The sequence below is a fragment of the Osmerus eperlanus genome, chromosome 10 (assembly GCF_963692335.1).
Source record: "Osmerus eperlanus chromosome 10, fOsmEpe2.1, whole genome shotgun sequence".
Lineage (NCBI taxonomy): Eukaryota > Metazoa > Chordata > Actinopteri > Osmeriformes > Osmeridae > Osmerus > Osmerus eperlanus.
In genome coordinates, this window is record NC_085027.1 from 12,461,418 (window position 1) to 12,486,501 (window position 25,084).

General features: G+C 47.8%; 1 protein-coding gene across 5 annotated transcripts in view; it reads right to left on the reverse strand.

The window, feature by feature from the left end:
• dpy19l3 (dpy-19 like C-mannosyltransferase 3) overlaps positions 1–24,095 on the reverse strand; it is a 29,962-nt gene extending 5,867 nt beyond the window's left edge. The window contains exons 1-16 of one of the 5 annotated variants that reach the window (XM_062471346.1): positions 23,851–24,095; positions 23,019–23,201; positions 21,349–21,476; positions 10,174–10,264; positions 8,977–9,098; positions 8,674–8,819; positions 7,050–7,173; positions 6,754–6,888; positions 6,240–6,371; positions 5,962–6,063; positions 5,629–5,702; positions 5,068–5,226; positions 4,445–4,576; positions 3,759–3,870; positions 3,343–3,399; positions 2,705–2,787 (exon numbers count right to left, since the gene is read on the reverse strand). In XM_062471346.1, coding sequence (XP_062327330.1) covers positions 2,705–2,787; positions 3,343–3,399; positions 3,759–3,870; positions 4,445–4,576; positions 5,068–5,226; positions 5,629–5,702; positions 5,962–6,063; positions 6,240–6,371; positions 6,754–6,888; positions 7,050–7,173; positions 8,674–8,819; positions 8,977–9,098; positions 10,174–10,264; positions 21,349–21,476; positions 23,019–23,127 — 1,706 coding nt within the window. In that variant the 5' untranslated portion in view covers positions 23,128–23,201; positions 23,851–24,095. Of the gene's footprint in view, positions 1–2,704; positions 2,788–3,342; positions 3,400–3,758; positions 3,871–4,444; positions 4,577–5,067; positions 5,227–5,628; positions 5,703–5,961; positions 6,064–6,239; positions 6,372–6,753; positions 6,889–7,049; positions 7,174–8,673; positions 8,820–8,976; positions 9,099–10,173; positions 10,265–18,115; positions 18,718–21,348; positions 21,477–23,018; positions 23,202–23,683; positions 23,798–23,837 lie in introns of those variants that run through there. The other 4 variants (XM_062471345.1, XM_062471347.1, XM_062471344.1 and 1 more) reach the window with 4 other exon arrangements.
• Between the last annotated feature and the right edge of the window lie 989 nt (positions 24,096–25,084).

Consider the following 25,084-nt stretch of genomic DNA (forward strand, 5'->3'; position numbering starts at 1 on the left):
TGTGGGCCTCGTGCCTGTGGTGTGCTGCTTAGCTATGCTACTGGTGTGAAGGAGACTGTCAAACAGTGAGACGTGTGGAGATCCACACCAGTGATAAAGGTGTGAGACTGTGTGTGTGTGTGTGTGTGTGTGTGTGTGTGTGTGTGTGTGTGTGTGTGTGTGTGTGTAATAGAGAGGACGTGGCTGTATTGGTGTTAGATGGATACAGACTTTTCAACTCCTTCCTCACAGACTCTACACACCGTTGACCTTTTCTCTTCCTCGTCTGCCTGGCTCCAACCAGTTAACAACACACAGACACAGACACACACACACAAACTGTGGCACATTCCCACAGACGTGCACAAACAGACAAAATAAACATGCACCCAATCATTTCGGAGACAGAGTGGGATGGGAGCGATGATTGATTGGTTGATTGATTAGTCGGGAGAGGAAACGTTGTTTAAATGTCATCATAATGAGATCTAAAAGTGAGCGCGGTTTGCTCCGGGGCTTTCTGCAGCTAACAAGCATGGAAATGGACGAGGTTCATCTGGGGCTGGAGAGGGTGACGAGACACTTCACCGCTACAGACTCCTCCAGAACATGCAGAACGAGAAGAAACCCATCTCATTTGGACAACATTTAGAGGACGAAACAAGAACGTAGACAGGGAGACAATTATCAGGGACGTGTTAGCGGAGGACTGGAGTGTTGACAACGTTCACAAGGGAAAAAAAGAAAGAAACTCAGGAGAGGCAGGGAGAAAATAGTTGCTTTTTTTTTGTCTGCGTACTGAGCATTAACTCCAGCTAGTCGGAAGGCTCTGGAAGGCTGCGAGCGAAAACAAAAGCTTCATTTGTTCTCATTATTCATAAAACAAGGCAGTGTTAGAAAAGTGGCGCAGCCTCGCCGGAAATCAAAGGATGCTGGGGTGGTGTTAAGAGCTGAACAAAGGAGGGGGAAATTAATTGCATGGCAGGCGGTGTTGAAAATGATAAGGCCTGTCCTCAGTGAAGCCTCTGCTTTACACTGCTGGGAGTGACAGTCAACACAGCCACCGTCACAACACCAGCACAGCAGACATGGTGGGGAAGAAAAGGAGAGGAGAATAGAGGAGAGGAGAGAGGAGCAGAGAGGAGATGAGAGGAAACTTCTCCTGGCCTTTCCTGTCCACCACTCTGGGTGTGGAGCGCCGTGAGCTTCTGAGCAGCATGGACGTCGGATAGAAAAGAGAACTCATTCAGGTCCATTCAGTATCGAGACTAAATTGAACTCCCTGAAAAAAAAACGGACAAAAAAAGATCCCCTCTCGTGCGTAGCAACAACAACAGTGTCACACACACTTCAAGTACTTTTTTTTTTTTTTTTTTTTTGGAAGTGCACTCTTCTCATCCTAGCTCTGAGCCAGACACTACTTTACAACTCTACTCCAGAGCTAGCTATACATTTTGTTCAGGCTTCTGTGTTCTTCTGGACAGATTAAATCTCTTCTGATTCATGTCTATATGCCTCTATATTCAGCTACGCCCACACCGTTACGTTCCCCAACATTCCACACAGATTACCATAATAAACAATAATATATAAAGCCATGACTACCTTATGCAAATACCTCAAATGAGACTTTCAAAAAAACTGTTTCCCTCTCTTTTTTCTCCATTCTTCTGTAGTTGTTTTTATCTGGGATGATCTACATATGAAACAGTGGTGTCTGTGCTGAGCAGGATTCTCATGTAACCTGATCCCTGCTTAACTCTTTCATCTTAAAATGTAATTAGCACACGCCAAGCGGCTTAATGCGTCAGGCAGCTCCTACTAGCGAAGGTAACTCCACACTCGGATAATCCGCCTTGCAAATTGGATTTGCTTCTGGAGGGAAGGGAACCTGTGTCATTTCACAGAGAGAGCTTCAGTGAGTCTGGTCTGTCACTCCCTGGTTTTTGTTTGTGTGAGGGGGCCATGCCAGACCACCACCACCAAGCCCACAACCCCCCCCCCACCGCCCACACCACCGCCCACACCACCCCCACCACCACCCCCCCCCACCGCCCACACCACCCCTACCACCAGCCCCACCACCCCTACCACCAGCCCCCACACCACCCCTACCACCAGCCCCACCACCCCCACCACCACCCCCCCCCACCGCCCACACCACCCCTACCACCAGCCCCACCACCCCTACCACCACCCCCACCACGGCCCACACCACTCCCACCACCACCCCCCCCACCGCCCACACCACCCCTACCACCAGCCCCACCACCCCCACCACCACCCCCCCCACCGCCCACACCACCCCTACCACCAGCCCCACCACCCCTACCACCACCCCCACCACGGCCCACACCACTCCCACCACCACCCCCCCCACCGCCCACACCACCCCTACCACCAGCCCCACCACCCCCACCACCACCCCCCCCACCGCCCACACCACCCCTACCACCAGCCCCACCACCCCTACCACCACCCCCACCACGGCCCACACCACTCCCACCACCACCCCCCCCACCGCCCACACCACCCCTACCACCAGCCCCACCACCCCTACCACCACCCCCACCACCGCCCCCACCACCACCCCCACCACCGCCCCCACCACTGCCCCCACCACTGCCCACACCACTCCCACCACCACCCCTACCACCACCACCAAGCCCACCACCCCCCACACCGGGTTGGTGTGAGTGTGTGTGCAGGTGTGTGTGTGTTTTACCTGATCCAGGTCATGAGTTCCACAGTGTCTGGGTCATAGAACTCCCTTAGCTCCGACACCTCCTTCATCAGCTTGCTCCAGAACTGGAGGATCACAACAACAACAATCAAAAACAATACCTACTAAACAACCAACTGGAATATGTTTTATTCGTCCAATACATGTTTTGTTGTTTGTTGCTGTTTGTTTTTCTCTTTGTTATGATACTTCTTAACAAATCAATTTCTCTTCTGAGATGAATACAAATATTTATTATCTAATTTTCTCTAACCTTACAAAACCAAATTTCTATTAGAATGTGAAAGAAAAACTCAACTATAATCAGTTTTGTGAGCAAAATGTTTTTGCACAAGGAAAAGTTATACTAGACTCATACACAACAATCCCAAATTCCAAATATTCACTATTAAATAAGATGCAAAAAAGCCCATTCAAATGACTTGTCATTTGTTCTGCAGGCCAAGGCTGAAAGGAGAACTGGAAAAGCCTTTCTCTGGTCAAGATAAAGACAAACACTTTCAACCTGATTTTACACATGATTGTTTTCCCTATATGGGGATTGCAATTATAGTTCCTGAAAATTGCCTTCGATGGAATATGATGCAAATTGTGATGAAATAACAATGTGATTGCCTCACCTTGTAATATAGGAAGCCCAGAATTACTATGGGAACTGTGTATCTGATCAGCCTTAACTGCAAAGTGGGAAAGGGAGAACAGGGTAGAGAAAAAGACAGAGAAAGGGAAAGAGAGAGTGAGAGCAAGAGATAGAAAACACAAACAAGGAGGCAGAAATGAGAAGAGAAAATGAGCAGGTGGATCATCATGAAGCCACAATCTGCAGAGGTAAATCTGTCCTGTAGTTTTATTGATACCATAGTGCCACCTAGTGGCGGCGGGGATAACGGCTTGATATTCACTTTGTTGGCATGGGGAAAAAGGGGTACTTGAATTGTCAGTATACTCACTACCTCAGACTAGACTACTGCTTCATGAAACACTGCTTCATGGGTCAGTGAGTATTATCACTGAGGGCCGCCGGGGGGGTGTGTACCTTTGTTTTGGAGTTACAGTGGAGCACATTCAAGACCACAAGCCAGAGCTCCTTCCCACAAACACCGTAGGCAGCCAGGACACACGCGTGGCCAGTCCACAGGTACTTCATCCTGGAGAGAAAACACGTCCATATCCTAGTATCTTCAGCCTACCCAGAACGTCACAGACTTCTTCAAAAAACTGAAATTAACTTTGCATTTGGAGACTGGAACAACATCAGCAGGGTCCTCATTATATACCACTGGTTAATAGAACAAACACAGAGAAGTGCACAATGTGTCGAAACAAGAAAAATGAAGGTGATAAGAACGAAGCCGTTAAGTGAATGGGTAATAGAAAGGAGGAAGGCACACAGAGGAAAGACAAGAAGAGATGGTTAGATTAGAGAGAAGAAGTAAAAGATAAACGAATGATGGAGATAAAGAAATAAGAGTGTGGGCTGATTAATCAGCACATTTCTAAGGCTGTGGGAAGATAACATTGGTCCCCTGATGCAGCACACCATAGAGTACCTTACTGGAGAAAGACATAGTGAAATAGCTATGTACTGTAGCATAGCCAAAGGTAGCATAGTTTAGTACTGCTAATGTCATATGAGCTGAAACGGGCACAGATTTAGGGTTGCATGGCCTTGCATCGTTCACTGTAGCATAGCTCTGGCTAGCGTAACTTAGCATAGCTCACCTCATGGTGCTGAAGGCCAGCAGTCCGTAGAAGAGGCTGTGTACGATATTGTAGGCGACATCTGGTCTCATAGAGACGACGGTGTCCTCTGCTCCCCCCTTGAGATCCTCGCCCCCCCCAGTCTCCTGCCCACTAACAGACAGAAGAGAAGGAGAACACTGATGCATTAAACATGGATGACCAGGCTGGAGGGTGACATTAGTCTGGTCTGATTATACTGAGGGTGACGTCCCTCTGTTTCTTCTCTGTTTGGTCTAAAAGGTTAGCTGGTACAGCCGTGTGTGTGTGTGTGTGTGTGTGTGTGACAGTGCTGTCTAGAGTGGGAAGGACAGGATAATGGGACAGAAGGAGAGCTGCTGACACAAGCAGATAGTGACAATCACACACCACACACACACATACAGAGACAAGGTTATATATATATATACTGTCACACAGCACTGTCACACACAGACACACACACATATATATATATACGGTAAATATATACAGAGAGAGAGAGAGAGAGAGAGAGAGAGAGAGAGAGAGAGAGAGAGAGAGAGAGAGAGAGAGAGAGAGAGAGAGAGAGAAGACAGAAGGCAAGATAGACAGAGAATGGCAGAGAGAGAGAGAGAGCGTCCTACCTGAGGTGTCTCAGTGCCACAAGGGCCAGCATGGGCAGCAGGACCACCAGGGTACCGAGGTAGGGGTACACCAGCAGGGTGCCCGCCAGACGCTCAAACGTGTCAAACGGCAGCAGTCCGAAGGCCTCCTCACACAGGTAGAGGCTGGCATCGAAATCTCTGACAGAGGGGGAGAGAGGGAGGACGAAAAAGAGGGAGAAATAGAGAGGGAGAGAGTGAAAGAGAAAAGGGAGAGAGAGAGATATATAGACAGAGAGAGATAAAGAGAGAGTAATGAGTTAGACACTGTAGCTTTAATTATTGATACAGCAGTTGTTTCCCTACATGAGTTATGTACCCTGACACACTGCGGTAAGTATCTCCCCACTGAGCGGACCACACACACACCCTCCCACACACACACCCCCACACACAGTGATCAATGCAAGGGGTTCTATTACCGAGGCATTCATTATTTAGCCTGTCTAAGCAGTAAGTGGGAGAACATTGTCAGGTAGTGAATAATAGACGGCAGGTGTAGGAGCTGGGCAGGACTGCGCAGGAGTGTGTGCGGGGGAGTACCTGGTGGGTCCCAAGCCAACCTTCGACTTGATGAATTTAAAGATGTGTTCATCTGATCTCAGCTGCAGAGCTTGCTGTGGAAGCGAGGAGACACAACACGGCAGACGGGAGGTCAGCGCAGAGACAGACCCGAGCGTGCTGAATCACCACGGAATACCGACGAGGCGGCAGGAAGCCATGTTTGTCACACGTCATGGCTGCTGCTCTCCATATGCCCCTCTGTTATCAATGACTTGTTCACTCACGGGTACAGGGGGTCGATGAGGAGGAAGGGAGAACGTGACTTGGGGGGGCGGGGGGGGTTGAAGCTATCGGGTGTTTCTCAGGTCTTACCTTGGCTAGGTAATTGATGGAAAGGGTGAGAGAGAGGACCAGACATGAATGCAGAAACAGCTTCCCAAGCCTGGCCAGCAGCCCTCCAGACTTTACACCTCTCTGGAGAACAACACACGCATGACAACCATCAACACACCCACACCCACATCAAAAGAACATACCATCAACACACGCACACATCATTATAGAAGGATCACAGCTTGCATTCCAGGTGAAAGGTGCGGGTAGCTTTCCCTTCAGGTAAAGTGTCGTGTTTGTAAGTTGGGTCTTCTAACCTGGAAGTGTCTGACGAAGAGGGCGGAGGTGATGAAGCTGAGGGCCAGAGAGCCCAGGATCATGGAGTTACAGAACTGAAGCAGCCAGACACACAGCAGACTGGTCAGCTGGACCAGGTACACACAGGTCACCTGGACAGGGGGGCAGACAGCTCAGTACCACACTGCTGTTTGCATTATTAAGATAAACACGTTATCCAAAGTGATATACAAATGCATTTAGAAAGTCCATTAGCCAAACCAGGACCAGGAAGTCCATAGTTCTAAAAGCTTCACAGAAGTCGGTGCCAAGGAACAGTTTGTATTTCACAAGATTAAGCAGCATCATCAAAATACACAAAGGACACTAATGTGTTTCCTTAGAAACCTTTATTTCACAAAGCAGTTTAGTTGACTTTCTAACGAGTAACAAGCAGGTGTTTACCTAACTCCTTGTGTACTCTCTAAATGCACTAGCAGTCATTTTGGATAAAAGCTTCAGCTAAATACATAACATGTGTCCATGTAAAGGTACCTGTGCTGGTGAGAGGAGGTCCAGACAGTCCAGAGTGTACAGGACCATGGCCTGGACCAGCAGGATGAACTGGTTAAACTGCCACGTCAGGCAGAAACCCAGCGTGGCCACAAACATCAGCCACACCACCACCTTCTGATAGAACACATACACACACGGCTTCAGAACGATATGCCCACCGTAAGAGTGTGTGTGTGTGAGAAAGTGTGTGTGTGTGTGTGTGTATGATTATGTGTGTGGGAAAGTGTGTGTCTGTATGTTTATGTATGAGTGAGAAAGTGTGTGTGTGTGTGTACCTGCTGTATGGGCCTGAGCTGAGGTCTGAGGAAGCATGTGATAGCTGCCACCTGCAGAGCGAAGAAGGGCATGGACCAGTTCTCCCTCAGGGAGATGGTGAACTCTACACGCGTGGTGTCGATCCTGGACACATGGGAACACACACATGACCTATACTGTACTGGACCCAACAACATGACATCCAAACCATGTTTAATTATATGCTTAAACTCATGTTTAGGTGTGTGTGAGTGTGTGTGTATGATAAGCTCAGGAGAAGATTCTTACCGCAGTGTGTCAGGGTACATAACTCATGTAGGGAAACAACTGCTGTATCAATAATTAAAGCTACAGTGTCTAACTCATCATTATATTCAGTGTGTTTAGGTTGTCAGTGTGTGTGTGTGTGTGTGCAGCCACGTTTTCACAGCAAGACCCCATAACTTGTACTCTCCAGAACTACTTTTCAAGGAACTAGAAGGTTCTTTTAGCTCATTGCCAGCCTATTTCCACTGCAGAAACTTTCCCCAGAAAATTTGGCAAATTAGTTCACTGATGTTTGAACTGTACATCAAACCACTAGCTGATCTCAGAGAGTTTTCTGATATTGTGGTCCTTCATTTTCTTATGATCTTGCTTAATTTGTTTTGCTTCTACCAGTACCGTTTCGGGTTATGAAAAATGTTCAGCTAGCTTAACATGTCAAATATTTTAGAATGCACTACATCATTGTGGGTCGCTGATTCCAATTGTCGGTGCTTTTTGTCCTCAAGATACATTTTTTATAAGGCCTGGACTTCCTCGACAATCCATCTATCATATGTTCTTCTGTTCTCCATTTTGATGATATAGGTTGAAATAAGCCTGGTCCTAACCAGACCCTAGTACATTTCATTTGTACAGAGGGTCTGGGATCGCTCCATTGACAAGCGTTAACTTCCTTGAAGGAGGGTACTCTGTTGAAGTTTAAAACTATTGGATCTGCCTAGAGCCACTCTGATCTGCCATAACCAATCGCTAGCGTTCGCCTTAGCCAACTCCTTCACCACTAACTGAGCTAGCTGCCGTAGCTGGAAAATCAAACTTTTCCCAAACCCCGTGCTGAGGAAGGCCACAGCATCATGGCCACCAACAAAACTTAGCAAAGATTGTTCTTGCTCCGGCTTTAACTTTTGGATATTCGGCAGCGCTGCCACAACGGACCGAATGAATGGCTTCACTCGCATCTTTCTCCGCTGCCATTACTGGACTACAACTCAAACTAGCACACAACATCAACGTCATCGTTCTCAGCCACTCCCTCTGTTCGCTGATTGGCCCTACAATTTTCTTTTGTTGAGAAAACCGACTTATGTGCCAAATTCCCAGACCTAGTATGGAAGCAAAATTAAAATTGAGCGGAAGTACGTAGGAGGGCAGAGCCTGGCTAGGTTGAAATACCTGTATGCTGAAGTGAGTAATCAGCAATATTCAGTGCTGCAAGCCCCACCCCCAAAGTTCCTTTATTTAGGGAAGTACTACCCCCCAGAGTAGGAACTGGTTGGTTTCTGCTTTTTGAAAGTTTCTAGTTCCTAGAAAGGTCCTGCAATGGAATCGCAGCTTGTGTGTGTGTGTGATTGTTTATGTGCGTGTGTGTGCTTGTACCTGTTGAGGATGTACCAGACCGCAGTGAGAGCTCCAGACAGCCAGCATCCACTAAGCAGCCAGCTGGTGAGGTAAAGGGCTATCACATACACAGCCTGCAGGGAGAACACGGTGTAGATGTAGAAATAAATTGGCTCCAGGAACCCCTGTAATAAACGCACACACGCACACACAGTCAAATAATCTGACGTACAGTATACCATTGTCCCCTTGTAAGACATGCAGTCATGAGTCAGTGAATGTGTGTATGAGTGACTATGCGTGTGTGTGTGCGTGTCCATATGTGTGGCGTGTGTGTGTTACCTGAATGGGAAGCAGTCTGTAGAGAGCACTGAGCACCACTTCCTGGTAGATGTTCATGCGCTGCAACAGGTTAATGGTCCTCCTGGACTCAGTCAAGTTGTCATTCACCAGCTCCCACACACCTAGAGGGAACACAGCAGGAAGCACTTTAACACCACTTTAACACCAGCAAAGCACAGTAGCTAATTGGTTGTAGAGGTGGCTTCACACACTCCAGCTTTAAAAATACTTCTACCTTATTATAAAGTCATAATGTTGGAATCAGCAACCTTCTGAAAGATATATCCATCTTTAGCTGAGCTGGTATACAGTATATCACATTCCACACTTCTAATTGGCCTCTAGTGAGCAGTGGGCATGGGTTCAAAAAATCTTAATAGACTTATCCAGTCATAGAATACGATTAAATGTTCAGACGGTAAATTAAGTTAAATTAAAGTAACACATATTCTCACTTCTAATGAGTGCCTGGCAAGAGAGTAATGGCTCTGAATCTAATGAGCTGTTTGTCCTCACAGTAGCTCTGCTACAGCAACCAGGAGCTGGTGCAGGACCACAGATAGAAGCACATCAGGCCGGTAGTTAGTCCATCGGAGACCTCCGCTTGGCTTGCTGACCCTGAGCTCTTTTCCATACTCAACTACAAAGGAACAGGGCCTGCTAAAGGATTCAGTGGGCTGTGAAACAAGGCACTGTTGCGCCGGCTGACTTGTTTTCCCTTCTCTCATCCCTTTCTCTTTTTAACTAGCATTGTTCCCATGGTTACGGCGCAGGCCAGTCATCCCGTCTCTTGCCCGTTTCCACTGAGATTACCTCGGGGCCAGAGGAGAGCGGAGAGAGACTGAGGAGGAGACAGAGAAGGAAGCAGAGGAGGAGGAAGAGGAGACAGAGGAGGAGGAAGAGGAGACAGAGGAGGAAGAGGAGGAGGAAACAGAGGCAGATCTACGGCTTATCTGGAACTTTGAATGTTTTCATTTAAAGTTGCATGATCTACAATAATATTATCCCAAATACATGACGATTGTTGGTTTTTCTCTGCTAGGAAAATGTTCAAGGCTCGGGTGCTCTGATGAAGCACTGGTACCTTATAAGGTTTTGATTCTCTGTGGAGTTCTGGGGGTTCAAGCAGTTACTAAGAGGTAGATCTGACGTGCAAGTGTGTGTGTGTGCGAGTGTGTGGGGAGTAATAGGCCTTACCTTGCTGAAAGGTCGGCGCCTGCAACATCTGTTTGTAGTAGGAGTAGTACAGACCACATTCTGTCCTAAAGGAGATTTCACGCTCCACTTCCTGAAATAGAAATGGAGGGAAATATTAAAATCACAAAAATATTTGAAAATAATCACGTAAAAAGCAACACTTTCTCCATATGAGAATGTTGGGAATACCAGAGGTTGACAGCAGCTTCTATCTCCCAAAGAGACAGCAGTTAATTCTGTGTGAGTCATGAACCACCATAAAAACCCAGGCACAGACAGCATGCTTGGTGGAGGATCATGGGAAACAGACAAGATCACTTCTCTGGAGACTTACTCTAAACCTTGCCACATTACTGAGCTGTACTGTGAGGTGGAGAGGGGTGAATTGAGAGAGTTTAAAGCACAAACTAGAGCCCGACCGATAAAGGATTTTTAAGGCCGATACCGATACAAATATTTGGTGATTTAAAAATCCGATATTCTGATATCTGCCGATATAAACAAATATTTAAAAAATCCAGAAACGCGTAACAAAACAAACTGATTTCCCTTAAAGTAGTTATTTGTAGTTTACATTTAGTCACTTTTAGCAGAAGTTCTTATCCAAAGCGACTAAGTACAGGGACATTCCCTGAGGCAAGTAGGGTTAAGTGCCTTCCCAATGACACAACGTCATTGACATGGCCTGGAATCAAACCAGCAACCTTCTGATTAATAACCGGATTCCCTAACTGCTCAGCCATCTGACTCCTGTTATTATTTCCTCACTAAAATAATATGTTAATGCAGTTTCTGATAAATAAAATGTATAAAAATACAAACTTAAGATATGAAACTTAAAGTCCTTTGAAAAAATTAATAAATGAATAAATGAATTAATATTCATTTATCGGCCATTATAAATGCCGATACCGATAGTTTGCAAAATGCCCAATATCGGCCGATAATTTCGGCCCGCCGATATATCGGTCGGGCTGTAGTTAGCAGGGGGTGCATTTCATGGCAAGAAGGAATACAACAAGCCTGCCAATGCACCCCCTCTATTGTCTGTTCTGTATATCCCAGCATCAAATGATTTTTACTGTACACTGAATGGACTAGAATGAGTAACTACAGTAATTCTCAGGCAGGTGACACTTTCCTAGTCAGAGTTAGCAGGTGGTGCATTTCATGGCAAGAAGGAATACAACAAGCCTGCCATGAAATGCAACCCCTCTATTGTCTGTTCTGTATATCCCAGCATCAAATGATTTTTACGGTACACTGAGGGGACTAATATAAGTAACCACAGTAAATTTCAGCCATGTGACCCTTTCCTAGTCAGATTTAGCAGGGGGTGCATTTCATGGCAAGAAGGAATACAACAAGCCTGCCATGAAATGCACCCCCTCTATTGTCTGTTCTGTATATCCCAGCATCAGATGATTCTTACTGTACACTGACGGGACTAGTGTGAGTAACCACAGTAATTTTCAGGCAAGTGACCCTTTCCTAGTCAGAGTTATCAGGGGGTGCATTTCATGGCAAGAAGGAATACAACAAGCCTGCCATGAAATGCACCCCCTCTATTATCTGTTCTGTATATCCCAGCATCAAATGATTCTTAATGTACACTGAGGGGACTAGTATGAGTAACCACAGTAAGTTTCAGGCAATTGACACTTTCCTAGTCAGAGTTAGCAGGGGGTGCATTTCATGGCAAGAAGGAATACAAAAAGGCTGGCAAGAAATGCACCCCCTCTATTGTCTGTTCTGTATATCCCAGCTTCAAATGATTCTTACCGTACACTGCTGGGACTAGTATGAGTAACCACAGTCATTTCAGGCATGTGACCCTTTCCTAATCAGAGTTAGCAGGGGGTGCATTTCATGGCAAGAAGGAATACAACAAGCCTGCCATGAAATGCACCCCCTCTATTATCTGTTCTGTATATCCCAGCATCAAATGATTCTTAATGCACACTGAGGGGACTAGTATGAGTAACCACAGTAAGTTTCAAGCAATTGACACTTTCCTAGTCAGAGTTATCAGGGGGTGCATTTCATGGCAAGAAGGAATACAACAAGCCTGCCATGAAATGCACCCCCTCTATTATCTGTTCTGTATATCCCAGCATCAAATGATTCTTAATGTACACTGAGGGGACTAGTATGAGTAACCACAGTAAGTTTCAGGCAATTGACACTTTCCTAGTCAGAGTTATCAGGGGGTGCATTTCATGGCAAGAAGGAATACAACAAGCCTGCCATGAAATGCACCCCCTGTATTATCTGTTCTGTATATCCCAGCATCATCAGATGATTCTTACTGTACACTGAAGGGACTAGTATGAGCAACCACCGTAAGTTTCAGGCAAGTGACACTTTCCTAGTCAGAGTTAGCAGGGGGTGGATTTCATGGCAAGAAGGAATACAACAAGCCTGCCAATGCACCCCCTCTATTGTCTGTTCTGTATATCCCAGCATCAAATGATTTTTACGGTACTGTCACGGAGCGCACGGCGACGGTGCGCCGGTCTGCGTCACCGGAGTTCTAGTGCGCACCTGTTTTATGTTGGGACTAATTAGGACGGCTATATAAACCGAGATGTTTCCCACTTCGTTGTGGAGTCTTATTCTTTCATGTTATGGCCGTGTGGCGTCGGACCTTTGTTTCCTGACCTTTGTTTTTGTTAAACCTTGTTTATTCCAAGTAAAGACCTTGTGCACTTTCGTCCCAAAGACGCTGACTCCTTGTCTGCTTTTCCACAGAAGACTCCACCACTAAGGATGGATGAAGCCGAGGATCTCGACATGGGCCATGCTCTCAGGTCACAAGGACAGCTGTTAGGTCAACAGCAGGAACAGATTAACCAGCTGAACACAGCTATGGGGACGCTGCTCCAGCGACTCGATACGCCAGCGCAGCCCGACGCGGGATTTCTTGAGGAGGAACGGCCGGCGCCACCCTTACACAGGGAGCACCGAATGGCTCTACCGGAGAGATATGGCGGCTCACCGGAGGGATGTAGAGGTTTCCTTCTGCAATGTGCGTTATACCTCTCACAGGACTCCGGTCAGTCTCGTTCCGAGACAGCAAGGGTGGCTTTCCTCATTTCTTTACTGACTGGCAAAGCGCTTGAGTGGGCAACGGCTGTATGGGAACAACAGGGTCCGGAGACAGATGACTATGCCCTGTTCACGGAACGGTTTCGGGCAGTGTTTAATCACCCTCAGGAGGGCCAGGGGGCCGGCGAACGTTTGCTGAAACTACGGCAGGGAGACAAGACGGCTGCGGAGTACGCGTTGTCTTTTCGGACTGTCGCAGCCAGCAGCGGGTGGAACGAGGGCTCGTTGTTGGTGGTTTTCCGACAGGGATTAAGGGAGGACCTTAAAGTTGAGCTGGCCTGCAGAGACGATGACCTCACTCTTGTCCAGCTCATCGCGCTTGCCATACGGCTGGATAACTTGCTCAGAGAGAGAGGGCCTAAGCAGCGTCTCTCATCCCATTCAACGCCCAGGCAGCAATTCCCGTCTCCCTTTCCAACATCGGCTCCTGAGCCCATGGAGGTCGGTGAGACCCACATCACTCCCCAGGAGAGGCAACGCAGGATGAGGAGGGGACTGTGCCTGTACTGTGGGGAGGCGGGCCACTACAGATCCCAGTGTCAACACCGGCCGACTAGAGGTGGGGAGCCTGCCGTGCCCTATGTGAGTACCTCTTTACAGAACTTACCTTCTGAATCGTTCTCAATAACCGTCGAACTGAGGTGGGAACAGTCGTCATGTTCCGTGGTAGCCATGATAGATTCTGGTGCCGCAGGGAGTTTTATTGATGTTAGGTTAGTTCAAGCCCTGAATATACCCACCACAGCCTGTGTACCGCCACTGTTGGTGAGCACTCTCGATGGTCAACCATTAGGTTCCGGACAGGTAACGGAGAGAACCAACATGCTCACCATGACGTGTGGTGGTACACATACAGAACGCTTGTCTCTCTTTGTGATCAACGCACCAAGTCATCAACTCATTCTTGGGCTTCCCTGGTTACGCAAACATGACCCCCTTCTGTCGTGGTCGAGCCAGAGGGTGTTGTCATGGTCCCCCACATGCACCAAGAGATGTGTTCCGATGCAATGTAGCGTAACAGCACTTGCTAAACCCCTGGCCCAGCTTCCGTCATCTGTGTCACCCCAATACCAAGATCTCGCAGAGGTCTTTAGCAGGGCCAAAGCTGCTGAGCTCCCTCCACATAGGTCTTGTGACTGTGCACTCGACTTGCTGACAGGAACCATGCCGCCCTATTCCCGTGTGTACCCTCTCTCCTTACCCGAGACTGCAGCCATGGAGGAGTACATTGAGGAGGCTACACGACAGGGGTTCATTAGGCCTTCCACCTCTCCCGCGTCCGCAGGGTTCTTCTTTGTGGAGAAGAAGGATGGTGGATTACGCCCCTGCATCGATTACAGGGGACTGAACAAGGTCACCGTAAAGTATCGCTATCCTTTGCCGTTGGTGCCGGCGGCCCTGGAACAGCTACGAGGAGCCCGGTGCTACACGAAATTAGATCTACGCAGTGCCTACAACCTGATACGGATCCGGGAGGGCGACGAATGGAAAACTGCATTTTCCACCACTACTGGTCACTACGAGTATCTGGTCATGCCGTTTGGGTTGGCCAATGCCCCATCAGTCTTCCAAGCATTCGTGAACGAGGTTCTGCGTGACATGCTCCATCGGTTCATTGTGGTTTACATCGATGACATCCTGGTCTACTCTGCCAGCTTTGAGGAACACGTTGGTCACGTTCGGGCGGTGTTATCTCGGTTGTTGTCCCACCGTCTTTTTGTAAAGGCAGAGAAATGTGTTTTCCACCAGGATTCAGTGTCTTTCCTAGGGTATGTCTTGAGCCCCGACGGTGCGCAGATGGAGGAGGGCAAGGTACAAGCTGTACTGGGGTGGCCTACTCCCAAGACGATCAAGGAGTTGCAGCGGTTCCTGGGGTTTGCTAATTTTTACAGGCGGTTCATCAGGAACTTTAGCACCGTTGCAGCACCCTTGACGGCCTTACTGAAGGGGGCGCCTCGACGTCTGCTTTGGTCGGCTCAGGCAGGGAGGGCCTTTGGTGTCCTCAAGGAACGGTTCACCTCCGCACCCCTGTTGAAGCACCCTGATCCCACGTTGCCGTTCGTGGTGGAGGTGGATGCGTCCGAGGTGGGGGTAGGTGCCATCCTTTCCCAACGACAAGGTAACCCACCGAAGTTACATCCATGTGCTTTTTTTTCTCGTAAGCTCAACCAGGCGGAATGCAATTACGATGTTGGAAACAGGGAGTTACTGGCCATCAAGTTGGCTCTGGAGGAGTGGCGCCACTGGCTAGAGGGAGCAGCACAGCCATTCATGGTTTATACGGATCATCGGAACCTGGAGTACATCAAGAAAGCACGACGCCTCAACCCACGTCAGGCCAGATGGGGCAGATGTTTTTTACTCGATTTCGCTTCATCATTACCTATCGCCCAGGGTCAAAGAACATCAAGGCTGATGCGCTGTCAAGGATCTACGATGGAGAGGCTCCTGTTTCACCAGTGACCATCATTCCACTGACCTGTTTGGTCGCTCCCATTCGTTGGGATCTAGACCGGGAGATAGAAGAGGCAGCAGGGCAAGACCCCGAACCAGAGGGGTGCCCACCAGGAAGAACCTATGTCCCCAGGTCAGTGCGCACCAAGATTGTTAATTGGGCCCATTCCGCTCCTGCTACAGGCCATCCAGGTGTCACCCAGACCCAACAGCTCTTGTCCTCCCGCTATTGGTGGCCGTCCATCCATCGGGAGGTCCAGGAGTTTGTTTCGTCATGTCCTGTGTGTGCGCAGGCCAAGGTACCACGCCATCTACCCACAGGGACTCTCGAACCACTGCCTGTGCCGCAACGTCCCTGGTCTCACCTCTCTGTGGACTTTATCACGGACCTCCCCATATCTGAAGGTAATACTACCATCTTGGTTATAGTGGATCGGTTTTCTAAGTCTTGTTGTCTTGTGCCCCTACCTGGCATCCCCACTGCTTTCCAGACAGCGGAGGCGCTGTTCAAGCATGTGTTCCGACATTACGGCTTACCAGAGGATATAGTGACAGACCGAGGACCACAATTCACCTCTCAGGTATGGAGAGCATTCATGGAGAGGCTCGGGGTCACAGTGAGTCTGACTTCAGGCTACCATCCACAAGCCAACGGGCAGGTCGAAAGGCTTAACCAAGAGTTGGGGCGTCATCTCCGCAGCTACTGCGGAGACCTCCAAGGGGACTGGTGTCAGGTTCTACCATGGGCGGAGTACGCTCAAAACTCCTTAAGGCACTCGTCCTCTGGTCTCACGCCTTTTCAGTGTGTTCTCGGTTACCAACCCCCCCTATTTCCCTGGAACGAGGCACTCGAGAACGTCCCCGCAGTCAACGAGTGGTTTGAGAGAAGTGGTCGCGTCTGGACTGAGACTCGTCGCCATTTGGAACGGGCCAAGGAGAGGCAAAAGGCTCAGGCAGACAGACATCGCCGGGCGGCACCCGTCTATCATCCTGGACAGAGAGTATGGCTCTCCACCAGGGATATAAAGCTACGACTTCCCTGCAGAAAGCTGAGCCCCCGGTTCATCGGACCGTTCCGGATCCTGAAGAGGATCAACAGGGTGACTTACAGACTCCAATTGCCGGCGCAGTATCGCATCTCACCCTCTTTTCATGTCTCCCTCCTTAGGCCCATGGTTCGAGGTCCGCTCCAGGTGTCTGATCCCTCCGGATCGGACAACCCTCCGCCTGCCATCATGGTGGATGGGTCCCCGGCGCACATTGTCAGGGAGTTGATTGACTCACGCAGGAGAGGGGGGCGTCTGCAGTACTTGGTGGATTGGGAGGGTTATGGCCCAGAGGAGAGGTCCTGGGAGGCCGCGGTGGACGTTCTGGACCCGTTGATGGTGTCGGAGTTTCATCAGCGCCGACCTGATCGACCAGCGCCACGCCCGCGGGGTCGTCCGCGCCGGCGGTTGGAGCAGGCATCTGGAGATGCCCCTCAAATGGGGGGTACTGTCACGGAGCGCACGGCGACGGTGCGCCGGTCTGCGTCACCGGAGTTCTAGTGCGCACCTGTTTTATGTTGGGACTAATTAGGACGGCTATATAAGCCGAGATGTTTCCCACTTCGTTGTGGAGTCTTATTCTTTCATGTTATGGCCGTGTGGCGTCGGACCTTTGTTTCCTGACCTTTGTTTTTGTTAAACCTTGTTTATTCCAAGTAAAGAACTCGTGCATTTTCGTCCCAAAGACGCTGACTCCTTGTCTGCTTTACCACAGGTACACTGAGGGGACTAGTATGAGTAACCACAGTAAGTTTCAGGCAAGTGACACTTTCCTAGTCAGAGTTAGCAGGGGGTGCATTAAGCCTGCCATGAAATTCACCCCCTCTATTGTCTGTTCTGTATATCCCAGCATCAAATGATTCTTACTGTACACTGTACAAAATAAAATTCATAAATTAAAAATAAAAACATTAATATTCATTTATCGGCCATTATAAATGCCGATACCGATAGTTTGGAAAATGCCCAATATCGGCCGATAATATCGGCCCGCCGATATATCGGTCGGGCTCTAGCACAAACCGGTCTTGTTGTCATAAACTCGTAAAAACCCACACACTCACTGTGTACCAAGAACTAGAGAAACCACACAAACACTAAAACCACACACACACATAATAAAGACACCACATACACTGTGAATCCAGTATTAGACACCACACACAGTGTGTACCAAAGTAGAAATCCTCCTGACACTATGCCACATCAGTTCAAATTCCAACATTAGCTGTATCATCTACCAACTGGCAACAACAATATGTAAACTGTCACTGTTGCAAAGTTACCATTATGAATGACTCGGTCCAGGTCAGGGTATAGGGGTCAGGGCTTACCGTCAGGTGGGAGAACCACAGCAGGTTCTCGTGAATGGAGTTAACACACCAGGCGTGAGACAGACCAATAACAACAGCCAATACCAGACCCACTGCCATGACAGCCACCCGTCGCCATGGCCACACAGGAGGAATGCTCAGGCCTGTGGGACGGAGGTAGTCCTGGGGGTCTCCCCCTGCCCCCCCAGCCACCCCTGCCCCCACAGAGAAGCCATCAGGGGACACTTTGTCCTGGGAAATCCCCCAGTAGCTCTCCAGCTTGTTCCAGTTCCCCCTCTTCCGGATCTCCATGACTGGGACTGAGAGGGTCAGTCAAAAGCCTCTGTAGCGGTCCCTGGGCTGACAGACTCCAGGCTGGGTGAGAGGACTCAGGTTAGGTCATTGTCCATGTGACCAGTATTCCCCTCATCCAGTGGACAACAATCCGTGTCACAGGTAAATTAGCCCCTCTCACCCTTTTCTCCGATTCCTTTGTTCCAGTACAGCTTGGCCAATCCGAGCCTTGACTACTTAACTAAACTAAACTGAACTAAACAAGCAGAGCAATCCCTGTTGGTTAACATCACCATCAAAATGAAAGAGAATGAAACACCAGGCAGGTTTGTGTTCCAAACTAGCACTGAGGCTGCTGGAGAGGAGGAGGAGAGAGAGAGAGAGAGAGAGAGAGAGAGAGAGAGAGAGAGAGAGAGAGAGAGAGAGAGAGAGAGAGAGAGAGAGAGAGAGAGAGAGAGAGAGAGTGAGAGAGAGAGTCACTCTGCCACCGATGACCTCTAGGCTCGACTATTAAAACAGATAGAGCGAGAGAAAAGGGAGAAAGCCTAGAGAGAAAAAAAGGAGAAGGGAGGGTGAGGGGGGAAGACTGGAAAAAAACACTTGGAACATAATTCGGAAAAGGTTTAGAACATTTGTCAGAAGGTTTAAATATCTAAAAGGGGGAGCAGAGCGCGGAGCGGAACAGTGCAGAAATAAACCCCTCTAGGTACTATAACTGTCCTGGACATGACTTCACATGTGATGAGTTTAGGAGTGCCGGATGCAGCTGTCTCCCTCTGAACACAGAGATACCCCTGGAGAGAGAAAGGCCCCTGGAGAGACTAGCTGAGAGACAAACAGAGCGGGGCTTCCTCTGACGCTAGCCTGACGCGAGCGTCTGGATCATGTCGACCTGAACATGTGGGCAGCGTGGTAAGCCATATGGAATTGTTAAAGTGTCCGACTGTATTTTTAACAAGACCAGGCTCTCTTGAACACAGCGGACACAAGCCTGCAGTCTACCGTGCTGCATTGTGAAGTCACATCAGATTAGCTGCAACAGCCCCACACCACAGCCCTGACGCAGAATAGCTGCTGTTACAGTGTGGGAGTGTGTATGTGTGGGTGTGTGATAAAAGGGAAATGTGAGTGAAAGAACATGCATTTTCTGCACATTTAGCTGCATTTCCCAACACAATCCTCTCCTAATGCCCCTTCCCTTGAGCTAGGCAAAGACCACATTGTTGTTGACCAAGTATGGGCGGGGAGGGGGGGGTTCTGGGTCATACTGCCCAAGGATGTGCGTTTAGACTGGCCACTGGTCCCCCCCCTCCCTTCTATTGCTCCCAGGGCCAGATAGCGGTGAAGACAGGGTATGAGTCACAGTCTGAATCAGCAGGTATCGCTGAGTCTACATATCTATAGGCTACAGTTTGTTTCCCACATAACTCCTGCCTCTGAGATCTTTGAAGACAGAGGCTGAAATAGAAATAACAGGCTTCACACACACACACACACACAGCTGGGAAACGTCTCGACACACGATGTGCACTGATGTCAACACAGTGTGTTGGAGTTAAAGGCATACTCAGTTAGAATACGAAGGCAACGAGTGCCAGGCCTGTAACGTGAATCATATTTATTATGAATGAGGACATTTGTGTACCTTCACTGCACACTCAGAAAGAGAGAGAGACAGAGAGAGAGAGAGAGAGAGAGAGAGAGAGAGAGAGAGAGAGAGAGAGAGAGAGATGGTGAACACAAAGGCTGAGCAACGTAAACAGAGTGGAGCTAAGAATAGAATCCCCTGTGCAGGTTAGCTCAATTAGCCGTGCACTTGAATCTTCGTGACACACATACTCTCAAATTATTCCGCACCGATTCCCTACGTGGGGGTTGCATCGTGTTTGTGCGCTTGTGTGGGTGAACATCCACCTGGTGTAGAGAATGAGGGCTGGCAGGAACAAAAGCTGGGCCACTGAGAGGGAGGGAGAGGAAGAAACCTGTTGAAGGACTCCTGATCTCTGAAGACGCAACACCTGGGAGGTGGATTAAAAACAGAGCAGAGCCAACAAGCTCACCATCATTTGTGTTTAATATCAAACTTGACCTGGTTCGGTCAGCGCAGACTGAGATTGAACATGACATGATATTCTGCGGCAGAGTAACGTTTTCTGTTGCTCTTTCTGGGGAGAATGTGTGTGTGCTCTACACAGTGTGCTGTAGGGCTAGATATGTTTTAGACTAAGAACTTGGCATGCTTTTTTAGGGTTTGAGGTTTCAAATTCATGATGTGACATGTGGAAAAACAATCAGACTGTTTCAGATGAATCTACTTCCTGGACACAAGGCGATAGCACACGGCAACTTCACCCACCCTAATAACTGTTCTTATTTCAAATAAAACACCAGATATTAATTGTGTTCCCACGCCAGTGTGGGAGAGCATTCCAGCTGGGATCAGCATGTTCACCTCTGCTTGTCCAGCTGCTGTAATCAGGTCCTCCTCTGAAGGCGACAGAAAGGCAGTAGAAAAAAACCTTTCCCCCTCCCCCCATTATAATTATACCCTCCTCTATAGCAATATAGGGCAGCACTTTACATTAAGATTACATTAACTACCATGTAACTACATGGCAATACCTATGGTTAAGACACTTTATGTAATTTCTATGTAAATGAATGATCTTAGGTGTCAGGGTATAGGTTATATCAGAAATCACAGAATGAGGGAAGGGGTAATGGGTTGTTGTGAAGGGCCAGTTGAAGGTTGTGTTACCAGCACAACATCCATATTGACATATATTTAACATGAAAAGCCCAGCATTTGCCATTGCAAGTTTAACGATACAGCAGTTCCTATGTAACTATAATGTTGTCACTATAGTGCTATGTAGTTACATGGTAGTTAATATAAAGTCTTGTCCAATATCCCCCCTCTTGTAGAGCGTAGTGAGGTAGCGTCAGACTGAGAACCTCACCTTGATGTTGGAGAACCACAGGTCGTTCTCATGGAGCGTCGCCACGTAGATGCAGCACAGCAGGCCCAAACATACTCCCACTGTCCAGCCAATGGCAGTCCAGACAACTGCCCACCACGTCCAATCACCTGCAGAGATGTAAACAATCATTATACTACCACATCATATTGTGGGCTTAAAAGCCAATTTTTGTGACTATAATCAACCGTAAACAAACACTGGACTCGGGATTACAGTACTGACCTTATGGCATATTATTAAAGATCCTGTAAAGTAAATTCCATGTTTTGCTTCTAAGTACATTATATACGTGTGAAATGAGTTCCTGAAAGCATGTGCAAAGCGCTAAGACTTTGTCACACTGAAATGTGGAGTTAAACCAAAGAACAGTTTCTCTTCCGTTTTCAGATCAGGTTTTAATGGGCGGAGCCAAAAAATGCCCTATCTACGTCATTTCGCCCTATCTATGCCAGATCACTGAATGGCTCCTCCTGCTGTACTGTTATTGTAGCTTACATCAGCTAGCTAGCTAGCTTCAGGATGTCTCCCACCACCCACAACTGCATCTTCCCTGGATGCAAGAACTCCAGCTGCGCTGCAACGCCATTTAAGTTCCCTATTGATAATGAAAGGAAAAATAGGTGGATAGATTTTGTGAAGAGCCACGCTCATGGAAAGCTTCGGATAAACTCCAACAGCCGCCTCTGCAGTGACCATTTCACGGCGGACAGTTTTAACATGGACCAGAGACAGACGGGGTTCACCAACACACGGCTTCTCTTGCAGCGCGGAGCCGTACCGAGCATCGCCCCTCCGGCCGTTCATCCTCCGGTCGCACCTGGACCATCCACCGCCGCCAGCAGTTCATCACTCAGTTCTGTGTGCTTGTTATAATTATACTAGATAACTTTTCCAGAGGTATCTCTGCTATGAGTTAGTGCAAACCGCTAAATTGATATTAGGCTACTCGGTGTAGAATGATGGTATTTTGGTGATATGGTAGCTAATGTGTTAGAAGTAGCCTAGTTGGAGAGCTCACTGTCTGCTGTCTCTGGTGTCCATTTTTACTGTTACAGCTCAGGGGAACATTTCATTTATATGCATCTGTATGTTTCACTCATTGAACAAATAAATTATAATTCTATACGGTTTTGTTCGGCTTGACATAGCGTCCATTATCTGGGTCGGAGGTAGGCACTAGGCAGCGAGGGGCGGAGCTTCAGCTCCTTCAGGCGACACGCCCCCCCCAGTCTCAAGTAGAGAAGACTGCTGATTTTTTCACGATTTCAAAGCCTAATTTAACATACTTGTCGGTGTTATTTTTTCATTCGAATTTGGATGGGTAGTTAACAACACATTATTCTGTGGTGTGGCGAACTTAAAACTCGTTTCCAGGTCCACTTTACAGGATCTTTAAGTATATTATAAGTTCACAAAGCTGAAGCAACATGGATCCCTATGGTATTCTAGTGGTATCTACTGATATGAATCGAAGCTCATGTCTGAAATCCAAATAGTCCAAATGTAAATAGACCTCACACCTGACCAGTGTGCCTACTCAGCATGGTGAGTGGGAGAGCTGAATACCCGACTACCTGAAGACCAGGTATCACTGGAATGCTCCTAGAGGGCAGAAACAGAACACGCACACAAGATAACCTGAACCTCACCATGCAGGGTTCTGTCTGAGGCCTCGGCCGCACAGCTGGAGCGGCGGGTCTGGACGTCTGAACCTGGGTCCTTGGCCTTGCTGCCCTTCCTCTGCCTCAGAGCAGTCATGATGGGACTGTATAGGCAGGTAGCCTACCAATAGTTTGTTCTACTAGCCCAGAGCTAGCCTACCAGTGGGGCTTCTATGTTAGAGAGAGAGGGAGAGAAAAGAGAAATATACTAAATATATCAATTTATCTCTATTGTAAGATAAATGGCAGATGCATGCAATAAGGAAATCATTGTCATATTGTTATTATGAATGGTCGGATACATTATTTTTATACACTGACATATTCTGCAACATTAAAATTATGTTGACATCAATACATATGATTGGTGATCTACGAAACATTGTCCCAGCGGGGAAACGTAACAGCCTTCGGTAAGAAGCCTACTCTACAAATGTAATGTAGGCTACTTCTAGTCTACTACGGTCCGTAATTTCTCGAGTTCGTCTTTTAGTGGGCTACCCTTTGGAGTTTCGCCGAAAGCAAACAAGCACACACACACATTTTGCGCACACTGAAAAACGCACATAAATTGCTTGGATGTCTCCTTTCATTCATTGTGTCGTATATTTCGTTTATCGCGGGCCTATTTTGCAGCGGCATTTCCTACTCACGCCGCTGCTCGGATGTCATGAAATCTCAGATCCCATCACTCGCTAATCTCGGTCGCTTCGAATTGACAGCCTCTGCGCATCGGTTTCAGACTCGTTCGATAGAAATGTCGTTATTGATATAAACAAATAAGGATATGATTACACGTGTTCATACGTTTTAGCCTCACCCTCCTCCTCTACGATTGCAACCCGTAATCGGATATCCAATGGTCCCTTCTCACTCTCTCTCCTCTCCTCTTTCCTCCCACTCGATACATGCGCAGCTTCTCGATCAGTCTAGTAAAGGCTACAGACAATGTCTTCTCGCCGCTCCGCAGCCAACTACCGTTTGTTACAATAAGGATGAGAGCAAGTCGACCAATGAGCCTACATGGTCGACATTCCACCATAAAGATAACTGCAATGTATGACCAAATCACAAGATTATGTAGGTTACCTCCTGGATGAATAAACCTCACAATACCAAAGTGCCACGTAGGCTCTCCCATAGCTTACTTTTTAACCAGAATGTCAATAAAGGCTAGCCTATAGGCTACTTTAAAATTGTACCACCACCGGCATCAAAGAGATTGTAACGTCATGTTTTGTAATGGTTCATTCATGGACGCCTATTGTAGCCAGGCCTATTCACCCAATAATATAAATTTGCATTTTCAGGGAAGCATATTTGTGGTAGCGTAGGCCTAGGCCTATGTAGAGTCCTCTCTGTTTTTTGGACATTGCTGGCACCATGAGGTTAAATCATTCATCATAGACCTGGTGAGCAGTTCTTTGGTTGTTTGTTTGTTTGTTTTTTGTTTTATCAGACTGTGGCACCCTTTATTCATTACCGATGTGGTATCAGCCCAAATAAACTACCACTGTACAAGAACTGCGCTATGAATGACCACTCTATAATTCATTATGTCACATATCAATATTTAAACATCTGGAGTTCAGTCACTCCAAAACTAATTCCTTACATTCCACATAGACTATTGGATTTCAGTCAGACGCAGATGTGCACATGGGGTAGAGGGTCTCTGGGCATTCAGATGGAAAAAGTGCACAGTACAGCTCCTGACATGAAAGGCCTGAAGATTATCAAAGAGATTTAAGAAAAATAAATTGGCAGGCTGCTTGAAGGAGCCCAGGATTATGGGGTAAGAAAGGCGTAAATGTTTAATGGTTCCTCTCCTCGATTCTCCTGTCTTTTCCTTGGAAGGTGCTTGTTTGTCTTGGTTTGTTTCTTGATGAGCACAAGAGCAAAACTAGGTTGCAGCCTCTCTCTCTCTCGTTCTCTCCCTCCATTCTTTGCTCCTTACCTCTCCCTAGCTCTTGTGGCCTGTGTGTACGGCCCCAAGTCCCAGCTCCAGGGGGATGCAGAATGAGAGAGCCTGTGGCCTATTAAAGATAAGTCCT